Source organism: Theropithecus gelada, chromosome 6 (genome assembly GCF_003255815.1).
Source record: "Theropithecus gelada isolate Dixy chromosome 6, Tgel_1.0, whole genome shotgun sequence".
In the NCBI taxonomy this organism is placed as follows: domain Eukaryota; kingdom Metazoa; phylum Chordata; class Mammalia; order Primates; family Cercopithecidae; genus Theropithecus; species Theropithecus gelada.
The window spans coordinates 169787987-169802270 of NC_037673.1; the positions used below are offsets into that span (position 1 = coordinate 169787987).

At 43.9% G+C, this 14284-nt stretch overlaps 1 protein-coding gene across 3 annotated transcripts; it reads right to left on the bottom strand.

Moving 5' to 3' along the window:
- Positions 1–1386: 1386 nt before the first annotated feature.
- On the bottom strand, positions 1387–10887 carry BOD1 (biorientation of chromosomes in cell division 1). Of its 3 annotated transcripts, XM_025389241.1 has the most exons (4): positions 10024–10887; positions 6999–7123; positions 3096–3292; positions 1387–2161 (listed from the first exon to the last, which is right to left on the bottom strand). In XM_025389241.1, the coding sequence occupies exons 1-3, from the start codon at positions 10531–10533 to the stop codon at positions 3097–3099; spliced, it is 831 nt and encodes a 276-aa protein (XP_025245026.1). In that variant the 5' UTR covers positions 10534–10887; the 3' UTR covers positions 1387–2161; position 3096. The 3 variants fall into 3 exon arrangements, with proteins under 3 accessions (XP_025245026.1, XP_025245027.1, XP_025245028.1); XM_025389242.1 differs by lacking the exon at positions 3096–3292; XM_025389243.1 differs by lacking the exons at positions 1387–2161; positions 3096–3292 and adding an exon at positions 3495–3528.
- Positions 10888–14284: the final 3397 nt, after the last annotated feature.

The window sequence follows — 14284 nt, forward strand, 5'->3', positions numbered from 1 at the left end:
AATATGGTTACCCAAACCAATCTAGGCACGTCTTCCCTTTCAGTGTTGCTAAGAGCCAAAAAGTCCATCGTCTATCCCAACAGTAATGATGTGCCCAGTTACTTCTATAATCTCATGCTCTGCTCTATTTTTTTTCAAATGAAATAATGTCTAATCTAGGTGACTCTTGGTAGATACAACACAATGACTTAAAACAAAAAAAACAATAGAAACTCTTTGGTATTTGGCACATTTAACATTCTGTGAAAATTAGGGTGTTTCTCATCAACTGGCCCAGCCATCTCCAGTAATAGAAAAAGCAAAGTAAGAGAACTGAGATGAACCAAAAACTGTCTTCCAAAAACATATATAAAATACAGTTAATTGAGCATTTGGGGGCAGAAAGGGTGAAGCTTTCTCTGGGCTTTTGCCCTTTTCGTTGCTAGTTGAGGTCAGTGCGGGATAGGCAAGATGTTGGGAGGGTCAACACAAAGTAGCTGTGTGGAGATCTCCCTCCCAGAAGGACGCCTCACAGAGAACTTCGCATTAAAGCTATGCGGTCCTGCAAAGACACTCCAGGTAGTTTGAGCAGCTTTTCTGCAAGCACAGGACTGGTAATTCTGGCCACTCCGTGTCTGCCTCGTAGTAGAGAGGACTGGAGGGCCCATTCTCTGGGGTTAAGAACTTTGTTGACTCCTGCAACTGTAAGGCAGCTTGAAATGGAACTGCACCTACTGAGTGGGAACAGACCACACTTCAGATATAACTTGCACCTGCCTTAAACGTGTGGCCAGTTTGCTTTAAAATGAGGGCACATGCTACCAAATATCTTGCTGAATATGGTACTGCAATCCTAATATAGGGGTATTCATGGTAAAGGTGGAAGTGGAACCTTTGTCTTAACAGGGAACCAATTGAATTGGTTAAGATTTTGATCAGATTAGCAGTAATATGCAGTAGTAGACTCAACCAAGAACCACAGACTTAGTTTGACATAATCTTGGATATATTATCCAAGGCTTATTATACACAGTATGTTCAGAGGCCTGGCAGCCATCAGCATCACCTGGCAGCTTGTCAGAAACACTCCTAGGTCCCACCCCAAAACGTCTTAATCGGAAAATACATTTTCCCCAAATCCCCAGGTGCTACTTCTGTACACCCAAGGTTGACAAACACTGACACACACACCATGGACCACCTCAACTAAAGACTAGTGTCAGTAATGGCTCAGGGAGGGGAGAAGCAGCCCACTTCTAGCCACACCTCCTAGTTTCATAGTTCTAAGTTCTAGGTACCAATGCTCACTGCCAGTAGATCACGTGTGGTGCACAGAAATGGCAGAGGCAGAGCACAACGGCTGCCCTTCCCAGACCTGAGGTCTAAGCTTCAGCTGAAGCTTCGAAGTAAGAGTATCAAATGATTTTATTATGAAAGATAAGCCATTTATTGACCATTCACTTCTAAAAAAACACAAATGTGAGGATAAAACAAACATACCCAAGACTCACTGGCCCCTTCAGGACAGGAAGCAGCCCTGGACAGACAGCCTGCAAACGAGTTTCCTTATGCCTACTGTCTGAACTTCTCACACATTCTAGGATTTCATGTCTCATTATCTATTACAAAGGAAAGGAAACTGGCTAGAAGATTTATGTACAAGAAGGTCACAACTTTAAAGCTATCTGATGCTAATGACTTGTACAATCTGGTTTGCAAACTCTGAGAGACAGTATCAAATAAACACTGTCAAAGACAACTCCCAGCTAAACTTTACTGTCATTGTTCTCTGAAATTGTCTTTGGGACTGGCTATGTTCTCACTGTAGCTTCCGTTTATTCCACCACACAAACCCTAAAGTCCACGCGCAGTCTCCATGTTCAAGTATAAAAGTCTGTTTCAGGACAACCCTGGGTCGCTGTAGTGTTTCTCTCTGTAGTGTCTACTTGGTGTCATGCCCTTGGACAGGCTGGCCAAATGGCAGCACAATGCAGGGGGCGACATAGTCAACTTTCCCACTGCCGAACTTGCTCCCCTTTCAATCTGGTCACTGCCCGTAGTCAGGGTTGAAATCTTGAGATCAGTGACGACCTTGGCCTATCTTCGGTCTGAAGTTGCACTCTTATGTAACCCAATCCACTTCTTCACCAGAAATTAGCTTTCAAAAGGTGTCAGGTATATTCTAAAAAGGAAAGATAATCATATCCAAATGTTATTTATTGATAAGAGACTATATTCACTTTTATGTTCCTAAAGAAATTTACAATTACAAAGACTTAAAATGAATGTTTTACACTCCATATAGGACTCAAGGGCTTCTCTTGATAGAGGCGCAAAAAGACAATCCCGATGCTCTTGCGTTGTTCATCACTGACGCTCAAAATGCCCTAGTCAATTCACCTCACTTACTGATTAAGAATAGGCATCCCAGAGAATCTTAAAAACCGAACACCAACATCAGAATGAAGGGATAAAATATACCCCAACGGTCACCAACAATGGCTAAGAGTCCACTGTTAACTTCATCACTGCTCATACTAATGTCTCCCAAAACCTGCAAAAAGCATTCTTTTGTACATCTAGAGCTTTTTAAAAATTACATTTAATTCCAAATTTAATTTTAAAAGGGGGAGTGTTCCTAACAGAAGAATCCCATGGTAATCAATAGTGGTAAACAAACTCCTTCTAAATTCATGGAAATTGAGTCGCACTCAAAGCGGACTCTGAATCCCATTTAGGATACCACTTCAGAAGGCACTGCTTGATTTTAAATAAAATCGCAAGCCCAAGTTAACTCATGTCCAGGGGAGAGACTCACTTAAACATTTCAGCAAAATAAGACTCTCATTTGAATCTCCCTTATGCACACCAATCATCCCAGTTGATTTCTAATGAAGCATCTATTCATAGCTTACATGTTTAGCTCTGGTGGAACAGAAAATCAGTCTAATTTCTGATTAGTTCTCAGTAAAAAATGACTCATAACAGTAGGTGAAGTCCATCTGCAGCAAATACTTTCTGAATGATCCTCAATTATGGCCTACCCCATTCCTATCCATTTTACATATCTACAAGCCAGAGATGCATGCTCCTGGACAGAAGATAGGATACTGGACCTTAGGAAGTGTCCTGAGATGGAGCTGGAGGGTCCTGGCCTTCAGGCTCTGGAGGGGGTGCTGGCACAGCTGCTTTTTTCTGGGCCGCCAGGAACTCATGAATTGCTCGTTCTATTTGTGGCCTGAAGATGTGGTTAAGTTTTGGATCCACCACCTGAGAAATAATCCTGTCTACTCCAGCTTCCAACATCCCTGACCTTGTGGAGACAAACAGATCATTCTGTTATTTAGTTTCTTCGGGATTCATCTTTAGCCCCAATAAGTGTCATGTGGGAGCCCAATAAATGTCCACCTTCAAAGCTACAGCCCATCCAGGGAGTTTAGAGGTCAATCCACTTACCACATACAGCTCAAGCTATTTTCACTTTCGAGGGGCAATTCTCAACCAGCAGCTGTTATTCCTACTGCACAATCTTATCCACAATCACCCAAACTTGTACAAAGGAGCAAAACAAAACTAAGTGGGCTGCCCCCAAACAACAAATGACAGCATGGCAAGAAAGAATCTGACATGTGTGGCACTGAAAACCTTCCTCGTACTGTCAAAGCCAGTGAGCTTTGAATTTCACTCCATTTCCTTCAACATTTATTCTCTTGATAGCCTAAGCAGAAGCTCCAGCAGCAACCTGTTTACTAATCCTCACATCTTAAACAAGGCAGATCAGTCAGGGCTGGGAGTATTTACATCACCAGCAACTCACCATGGCCTTCAGCAGCGGCTGCTACCTGTAACACATAATAAGCAACTCGTAGGCAAACAAGAAATAGACAAGAAACAAATTAGTTCCCAGCTCTGGACAGCTAAATTACATCCCCAATCCTTTCTGAAGTAGAGCAAAAGTCAGAGCATATCAATGTCTATATTCAAACACTTGGGACAGGGTACTGGAAATGATGGTGAGAGCAAACAAATCACATTTGGACAGTCTGGAAAACAGCCCATAAGGTTCAAAGTGAAGTGTTCTTCTCAAAGGATTGAAATATTCCAATACCATCACAAGCATGTGGGCAGGTTTTACTTATTTTCCCGTAGACTTGAGACTCTGGAGGCCATTTAAGCCCTTGGGCAAAAATAGGCCAGGCAGCAACTGGGTAAATAGTCTGTCAGGGCACAGCAAAGGAAAGACATGAGTAAATGTACATCATGACAAAGACGAGAAGCAGGCCCTGAACTGGGAAAGATGATTAGTGTGTAAAGTGCTTCCCAGAATCAATGGTAACTAACAGCTTATCGACAGGAAGCCTAGATGTAAATACACCACCACCAGAGCACTGAAGGGCACATTTTCAGGTAGACCAGGCATTCGACAGTATCTGCCCTTAGTGATGAGCATTGTTAAATACAGCAAACTTAGCATCAGGCTATGGGTCAGTTATAAAGCAAAGCCACCTCTCCTCAGTCACAAGCCAATACCTTTCCAACTTTACCAAACCACTTCCTGAGTCGGATTCACAGGGGTCTTTACTAGATGTAAAAGCTTGATATTATGAACTAAATGCCTATGTCCCCCAAACTTCCTATGTTGAAATCTAATCCTTAATGTGATGGCATTTGGAGGTAGGGCCTTTGGGAGGGGATTGGGTCATGAGGACAGAGCCTCCATGAATGCAATTTATGCCCTTACAAAAGGGACCCCAGGAAGTTAGCTAGCTCTCTTCACACCACACAAGAACAAGAAGTAGTAGGCAGTCTGCTGCCTGGAAGAAGGCCTTCCCCTGAACCTGACCATGCTGCCATCTTGGTCTTGGACTTGTAGACTCCAGAATGGTGAGAAGTACATTTCCATGGTTTACAAGCCACCTAGTCTACGGCGCTTTGTTAAAGCATCCCCAACTGACCAAAACCCCTGATCAGGGGAAACCAAGTACCAAGGGAGTGCAGCTCACTTTCCTGGAGATTCTTAAAGCTTTTGAGGAAAACATAAAATCTTGTCAGGAGCCTAACGTAGAAGATGGAATGAACAAATATTGTATAGTTAAAAGAGTTATTTGTCATAATTCAGTTCAATAGTACAGGCTAATTTCCTGTTAAACCCTCCAGGCTGTGGCACTGGGTTACAGCATCTGGGCCAGAACAGCTAGGCCAGTGAGCCAATGCTCTGAAGGCCTGCAATGTCCATCTGGGGAGAGCACCCGGGGGCAAGCAAAAAGTCTGCATTTCAAAACTCCAGTAGATTTTGCCTCAAATTCAAAATGCTAGCAAGAATTGTGGAGAAATGTCCCAGTATTAAAGCCAAGTTCATGTTTTCAGGTTAAACACATTCTAAGTCAAATAAAAAAGCAGGAAAAAAAAAAAATTTCACCGAGGTGGTAAAAGCTATGAAGAGAAGAAATGATTGGCATAAAGTCAGGAATACAGCAAACTTCTGAAAGGAGGAAGGTATGTCTGGGCCTAGGCTATTTTGGGAGGTGTGAGTTCATTTCTTGACCTGGGTGATTAAGGGATGTTCTCATTATCTGTTTTACTGTATTTCTGTGCACTTTTTGGTATTACAATTCCTACTAAAGAAATGCAAAAAGAAGTGCCACATGCATTCTTCTAGAATGACATCCATGCTCATTATGGAAATCAACAGCAATGTTAACAGCCTTCATACAATTACGGCAACTTTCCAAGTATTTCAAAATGTTCAATGTTTTGATTTACTCAAGATAGGGTAAACACAAGTGACTTCAGCTGTGAAATAGGTTTTTCGTGAGGATGAGTGATATATGTAAAGACCAGTGCCAGACATGTAATGAAGAGTTGCTTAGTAAGGGGCAGCTACTGTCCCCTTCTTTCTGAAAGAGCCCGGTGCCACCAGTCTGCTCTCTGCAGAAAGGGAAAGGCACTCGGTACTGACCCCAGAATGACAAGGCACCGGGCATCTTCTGCTATCAGGCTTCTTCCCAGCATTCAGCCATATTGGAAGTACTAGCCTGTTAGTAAAACACTTTTAAAAACAAAAATCTAAAAATCACTGCAGATTCACAGAAGTTGTGAAGTGTCCAGGGAGTTCCACATGCACCCTTCACCCAGCCAGCTCTAATGTTAGCACCTTGCATAACTACAGTGCAATATAAAAACCAGGAAAATGACACTGGTCCAATCCAGACCTTATTTAGACTTCAGTTACACTTGCACTGACTTGTGTGTGTAGCTCCATGCAACTTTACGAGTTGCTGCACATAAGCACGGCACAACTCAGATACTTAACTGCACTATCGCAAGTTCCCCGCGTGCTACCACTTTCAAGTCACACTCGCCCCTCCTCCCATCCCTAATCCCAGGCAATCACTAATGTGTTCTCCCATTTCTGTAACTGTTAGCTCATGAATGTTATGACCAGATTCCATGACCCTCCTCCACTTTTGTGCCCAGTGACAGTGAAAAGTCACTCAGATAAGCTATCAATAGCACCTTCATTAACTAAGGCTCAGTTTGTTACTGTGAAGTACAATACTTTGCTAAGACTATGCCTTCCTGAAAGCTGCCACCATTACACTTTAGAGGTGGCAGCCCTGGTGGACTCAAAGAATTTAACTTACATTCATCTGTGAGAATAAAGATCCAGCTCTTCTTGCCCAAGATCCAAACCCTGATATCCTGGTATAAAACTCACATATGTTTGGACGACACTGAAACTTCAAAGAGCAGGGAACATGTCTCATAATTTGGAATGTCTTTCGATGCACCCAGCAGAGATGCACACAAGAGGCCTTCACAGGCTGCAGAAACTGGAATTTAATTGAGTACTTTGCGTACTTTAACCTTAACTGTAATAAAGGAGCAGACTGCTGCAACTCCTAAGTGATACTTGATATAAAGTCCCATCAACCTTGACTAAACAGAGACCTCAACCTTCTTGTGCATCACACTTGTGATTACTGCCTTTTCAAAAGCTTTAAATTCTGCTTACTTACTGAACCACACTCTGCCTCAGACCATTTCGCAATTGGTTTTTGTTCATTGTAGGATTCCATTCCTGCTTGTCCAGATGTGTTGACACAAAATTATCCACTTTCTGCCTCAGGTTTTGGTAAGCTGGCTAAAATGTTAAAAAGAGGAGGCAAGGTCAGAAGTTACATGCACCAAAGTTTTGAACTTAGTCTCTCAGAACATTGCTTTTCATAGAAATGTTATCAAGCCTAAACACACTTCCATTGTGCATGAAGATCACCATGCAGTGTGGCAGTCAGGAATTAATGGTTAACACAAGTGCCCACTTGATGGTGGGTGGGCACAATGCCAGGTGCTTTACTTATATTATTCCATTTACTTTTAAGTAACTCTACATGCAGCAGGCCTGACATCAACCCACAGCCTGGACCCACACCTGGGCAGCCTGCAGCCAAGCCACCAGCTGAAGCCTTCCTAGCTGCCCCGTGAACATGTGAACTGTGCTGGTTATAAGCTGCTGAGATTCAGTTTGTTATGCAGCATTACTGTGGCAAAGTTTGCTAACAGGGAAATGAAGTTGACGAAGGAACCAGCAGGCCTCAATTCCACAACTGGCCTCTTCCGAAAGGCTGAGAAAGCAAACTCAAAGAGTCCACTAAACCTGGAAAAGAGAAAGGCAAGGAAATGGGGGCAGAGGAGTAAAATTCACCGATACCATGTGCTATCTGCCTAGCAACGCCTTCTTTCTAGTAACTGTCTTCCTCTTTTCACGAGGGTAGGGCAGAGGGTGCCACAGGAGTGGGTGCCTGTGCCATGCTAAGACAATGCAGACATTTCCTGGGATTTCCCAAATTGGAGCTGACAGTCTCTCGAGAGGAAGAAGCTGTAAAATGTAATCAAGAGATGCTAGTAACCAAATGGATGACTCCACTCTGAAGCAACAGTAAAACAGGTATCAACAGAGATGAAAGACATAGAACGAGTGGGGAATATCTGGTTCCAAATGCATGCCTACCCTCTGGGAGAGTTTGTTCATTCAATCCTTCCTTGGATTCCATGAGGCAATAGATTCTCCCCTTTGCATAAAGCAGTTAGGATTATTTTTGTTCCTTGTAAGTATAAATCCTGATACCATACCTTCTACTCAAAAGAACTCACCTGGTTTGAGATGATACAAACTGTTTACTGAAAAAGGACAAAGGACAGTGAACATCACCACCAAAACATGTAACAAACCCAGGCGATACAGAATAATCTCAGTTCAAGAAGTCAAAGGAACTCATGAGCCCACTCAGCGTTTTACTGTACTACCAACCACTCCACCTGTTCACTTATCAGTTCTATTTGTCTTTGGATGCACTGCAAATTACAGACATCTGTTCAATTTCCCCTAATTACTTCAGCAGTCTGGGGTGGGGCCCAATATGTGCAGTTCTAACAAGTTCTCAGGTGATGCTGGTGTTAATCCAAGCACCACACTTTGAGAACCATTGGGCTAAAGCAATGAAGGTCTCAGATAACATATGCCTGAAAAAACATTATCTTCAAGAATTAAAACAACCTGTAATAGAAGGAACAGCTAAGGAGCTGTACATGGGAAGGTTCCAACCACTCTCCCTCAACAGCCGCTCAAGACAGTAGTCCCTTTCCCTTCAGGGGATCCGTTCTAAGACCCCCAGTGGGTGCCTGAAACCTCAGGTAGTACTGAACCCTATATACACTACGCATGAATTTCTTTGAGGGCCATTATGAAGTAAAATAAGGGTTACCTGAACACAAGTACTTCCATACCGCAACAATTGGGTAAATGAAACCGCAGAAAGCAAAACCTTGGATGGGGTGGGCTACTGTAGTCGTTTTTGTTTTAAAATCACACACAAAACCTAACGGAATATAAGAAATATGAATGGAGAATTTGTCCTAGGAAAGGTGAAAGCTCTGTCAATACATACCTGGGATGTATACGTATGAAATTACTTTGTTTCAAGGACAGTACTTCTAGCTGGGATTTTCATCTTGGAGAAGTAACAGTGTATGCCACTTTCTCTCTCCACATAGGTATTTACCACCTGGTTTACAGGTCAGTTTTCTATCCTAGACTATAAGCTTTGAGGATGGGGTAGTGACTTATTCCTGTAATCACACAGTTTGGCAACTAGAGGCCAATAAACGTTCAATGAATAAACAGACTAGGGTTTTTCCCTATCTTAAGGTCTAATTCTAAGCTCACAATCTTGCTGTGAGGTAAGCAAAATGTTTCCATCACAGGCTTTGGTAGGAGAAATTACTACCCTGTAGGAGTCCAGTGACAAGAGTCTCCTAACCTACAACCATAGTCGTGGTTAGGCAAGTTTTGAAAAGGGAGAAAATGAACATTCCAGCAACTACTGTATGTCTGATACTTAACACCCATTATTTCACTGAATCCAAACCACTTTGACAAGTAGGTAAAGTGAAACAGTGTTTTATCGGTGGGACTGACCTATGGCATTAAGATCTAAACTAGGCACCAAATCTCCTTTAATCAATGATGAAGTGCAAAATAAGGGAGCTGTTTCTACAATTTATCTTAATTCAACGCCGTACTAAAGTCTGCAAAACACTGAGCTAGAGCAAAGGAATAAACAGTTATAAAATGGTGAAGACTGTGTGTTCAAATCATTGTTTAATGCCAGCTTCTCAGTGGTGAGTACGGAACAGGTGGAAATTCTAAAGCACGCTTGCTTAACTACTTGGTTTCGAAGTTTGTTACTAAGGGCCTTAGAGGAGTTCCATCTTGGGAATGACAGGGTCTAGGCTCTAAAATCCACATCGAAACCCCAAGTTCGGAGAAGCGACTGGGTAAAATCACAGCTAGTAAATGACCAGGAGGGAACCCACGTGTGCATCGCTCAGAAAGCTCTCCGTACTGCCCCAAGCGGTGTAAGACCTCACTGCTGAGATTTTTAAGCTATCTTTTGTTTCGCTCTCGGCTTTCGAAAATCAAAGCTGCAACCCAGCGGCCTCACGTGCAGCCCCGCTCCCCTATGCCCAGGCGGCCGCAGCTACCTTGGTGTCCACGTCGGCCAGGCAGTCCCGGCGGAAGCTGTCAAAAAGGCCCCGGCTCTTGAGCTGCTCCACGATGAGAGCGATGAGCTGCGGGTCGCCGGGTGGCAGCGAGGCCGGGTTGATGGGGCCACCGCCCCCGCTGGCCCCAGTAGCGCCAGTCGCTGCCCCGGCAGAGGCCTGGCCCGCTCCGCCACCGCCCACCGCGCCCGTTCCCCCGCCGCCGCCGCCGTCCGCCATGGCTGTGCCCCGGGCCCACAAGGGAGACCGATAATAGCTTCTTTTCCAAGACAGAAGGCCTTGAACGTGCAGAGGTGGTGAAGGAGGAGGGCCCCAAGGCGGCAGCGGCGGAGGTGACGGTGGTGGTGGCGGCGGCGATGGCGGCGGGGGCGGTGGTGGGGGCGGCGGCGGCGAAGGCCAGCTCTGAGACAGCAGAGGTTGTGGCAGATGCGGCAGAAACTGCCTGCTCGATTCCAGGCGCGCCCTAGATGGCGTCGGCGTTGGCCTTTGCATTGTGGGGCGGGAAGTTTTCTGTAGCCATCTCCGGCGTTCTTTATAGGCAGCGGCCTAGCGAGGGAAACTACAACTCCCGGCAGGGCTCTGGCTTGCTCGTCGCTATTTCGCGGGGCAACATGGGAATTGTAGGCGCACTCCTCGTGATCGCTGCAACCCGCCTGGCCTTCCCCGCCCACTCTCTGCTGACTTCCCATTCAATCAACACGTCCCAGGAGTGCCTGATTGTAACAGTCATCTGTGGAGCTGATTAAAAGTATAGATTACCAGAATTATTTCTTAAAGATTTTGACCCAGTATTTACGGATAGAGACCTAGCAATCCGTGCTTTTAGCATGCACCCCCATGTCCTCCTTGAACAACATGTTCCGGGAAATTCCGGAAAAGTTGAAACAGTCAAACTTCTATTGTTCAGAAATTTGCGGGTTTCCCTCCTTTTGGTGTTAATAGCAATGCATACTCATTTTAGAAAATTGGAAAATAACGGAAAAGTGTGAAGAAGAAAATAAAAGTTTTCGTTAAGTCTCTCTTATATGTGTGTGGATTTCCTCCCAAATATTAAATATTGTCAATAATAATAAGCCAACATTGAATAATTAAAAAGTACCAGGAGTGATGCTATGCACTTTGCACGCACTGCTTCACAATAATCTAAAAAGCAGGCACATACTACCATTATTGCTATTTACAGACGTAGAAATGGAGGCAGAGAAAGTTTGTTAACCTAATCACATACCTAGAGGTAGAAGAGTAGGATTTGAACCCAGGTTTTGAGGATCTAAATCTCGCTTGTTTAGCCTGAGGTATCCTGAGAGCTAGTTGGTATCCCACAGTAGGTAAGGCTTTATATCCTGAGTTTTTTTAAGTAGCCACAGTTCACCATTGGAATCCCATAGCTGCCACCATTATCCTCTCTTCCCTTCATCTTTTGCCTATTGTTAGCTCAACTCACCCCACCCAACCTCAGCAATTATGTCTGCTATTGTTATTTCCTCATCCTACACAAGCAGTAGAGGGGATGTAAATATCAAATTCTGCAATATCCTTGGCTCCTGGGAAGATGCAGAATTGGCAAAGATCCAGGATGTTCTCCATACCAATATTTAGTACTCAAGACAGTTTAAATTTTTTTTTTTTTTTTGAGACGGAGTCTCACTGTATCGCCCAGGCTGGAGTGCAGTGGTGCAATCTTGGCTCACTGCAGCCTCTGCTTCCTGGGTTCCAGCGATTCTTCTGCCTCAGCCTCCCGAGTAACTGGAATTACAGGCTCATGCCACCACACCTGGCTAATTTTAGTATTTTTAGTAGAGGTAGGGGTTTCCCATGTTGGCCAGGCTGGTCTCGAATTCCTAACCTCAAGTGATCTACCCGACTCAGCCTCCCAAAGTGCTGGGATTACAGGTGTGAGCCACTGCACAACTGGCCAAGAGAGTTTAACCCTCAAAAGAAACATTCAGGTGTTGGATTATACTCATCCTCTAACACCAGCTCATTCACAATGGGTCAGTTAATGACAAACATTCTTTCTTGATAGCTCACCATCTTTGAGATTACCTAATGTCTGTTTCTACTGGTTGACTCCACACTGATCACTCACCTTCAGCCCCTGGAGAAGCCCAGTTCAGGCTGCCTCAGCTCCAGGTTCTTTCTTCTACAAGCCCCTGATCACTCTGACTAGTCCCTTCTCCATTTTTGGCACCCCACACCTTACTCTCCTTCCTCAGGGAAAATTCTTCTGACCCCTAGATCCAATGAGGTCTTTCTTGCATGCGCAGACACTCAAAGCCTGATTTTTTGTAGCAATTATTATAATTGGAAGTGAATGAGTTACAGACAAATTGGCCACCTGTGTCCCCTGATAGAGTGTAAGATTTAGAATGGGGACCATGACTTGTTCATCACTGTGTCTCCAGTTCTTAGCACAATAGTTCTTAGCTCAAAGAGAATGTATAAATTCCTGTCTGTTTCCTAAAGCTGTGGGATAGCGTCACAGAGTGCGTGGGTAGGGTTATGTGTAGCCATACTCTTTAGAAAAGAAGGAGCATTCGAGCAGGAGATGATGGATGAATCTGTCATGACTTAAATGGGTAAGTGATCCTGGAGATTGTCTGCACATGGTTCACACTGTGACAATTTCACTGTCTGTCATGGGGACCTGTGTCCTGGTTGCTGGGTCTCTGAATGTTGACAAGAGGGCTGCATTCTGTATCCATGACCTTCCCTCTGGAATCGAAGTAAATGGTGAGGGATAAAAGGGGAAGGGGATGAGGAGTGAAGATGATCAAGCCAAAGGGAGGCTTATTGTTTATCCAAACCGTGGAATAGGAGGCCTCCACGACATCCAAAATGTATTCTTCCCCAGTCAAGAGACATGTAATACACACCAGCAGTCATCAGAGAGCGCCATTGCTGTATTAATAATCCAAAACATTAGGAAATGTCTGTGCGGAATACGGTTTTAACTTTGGCATAGGTAGTAATCTGGTTTTCAGGTATCCTTCACGTAGCAAATTCTTGTTGCTTCTCAGCATTAAAACTCGTCTGTATTAAGTTGCCCAACCCCAAAGATTTACACATTTTAGGTGCTGAAATGTTTTTTGTCGAAGGCTACGTGAAAAAGTAGAACTTCCACAAGCCCAAATCTAGACCTCACAGAAACTGGAAAGAAATCAGATCTATCGTTTGCCAAGGGAGATATAAGAAAGTAGTCAAATGTGTGGACTTTTTGCATCAGGTGACACTGGATTGGAATCCCAGCTGGCAAAGCTGAATCACCTCTCTGAACCTTAGTTTCCCCAGGACAGCGGAGAGGCTTAAGTGCCATTTTGGCAATCCATTTTAGCACAATTCTTGGTCTTTTGCAAATGTTTAATAGCATATTATCATCATGAATTTACATTTGGGTCAGGAGGTTATTTAATTAACTTCTATTTCTCCTCTTAGCCTCTAAATTCCACAAAGGCAGGGATTGTCTGTTTCAACCATCGTTGCATCCCTAGCAACAAGAAGAGGGCCCGGGACATCAGGCTCTCCACAAATACATGATGGATAAATTAAAAAAAAAAAAAAAAAAAAGGAAGGATGAGTGAATGGGAAGTTTACTCTTCTAGGTGTAGGATAAGGCCATTTAAGACTTTTGACACTGCCCTGGACCAAATGTCAGAATATAGTCAATATTCAGAGGGGCCAAGTACAATCTAGGGATCTGTCCATAATGTATGACTAAACTGGACTAAGAGTCTGGGGCTTGGAGCAGGCCCAAGGTTAGAAGATGATCTGGGAGTTGCCTTGGTAACCTTCCAACCTTCTAATCGAAGATCCTGGTCCTGAAGCGAGAGCATTCCAGAGCCCTAAGCCTGAGTCCAGGGCTGCATTTAGACAGCACACTTGCTTGGGGTAGACTAGTTATTGGTCCTTATTTGTGATCATGAGGTGGCTCTTTTTCTTCTTACCTGTGTATATTCATCCGAGGAGTCTTGCCAATTCTTAGTCCGGACAGCTGTTCATTTCTTCATTAACAGCATCCAGAGTTTCTTGAGATTGCCTTGTCTATAGCATTTTGGCTACATCTGCGCCATCTGATCCCTGCTTCTTTTTTTTTCGTTTGTTTCCTTTTGATGTTTTCCAGCATCTCTAATGATAGATTGGATCCAACACACATTTGAAAAAACAGGGCTTTAGTAAATACGAATCCCCAGCACCAAGCAACACTACTACCGTCTCCCCAACCAAATATGCATCTTGGACTAGA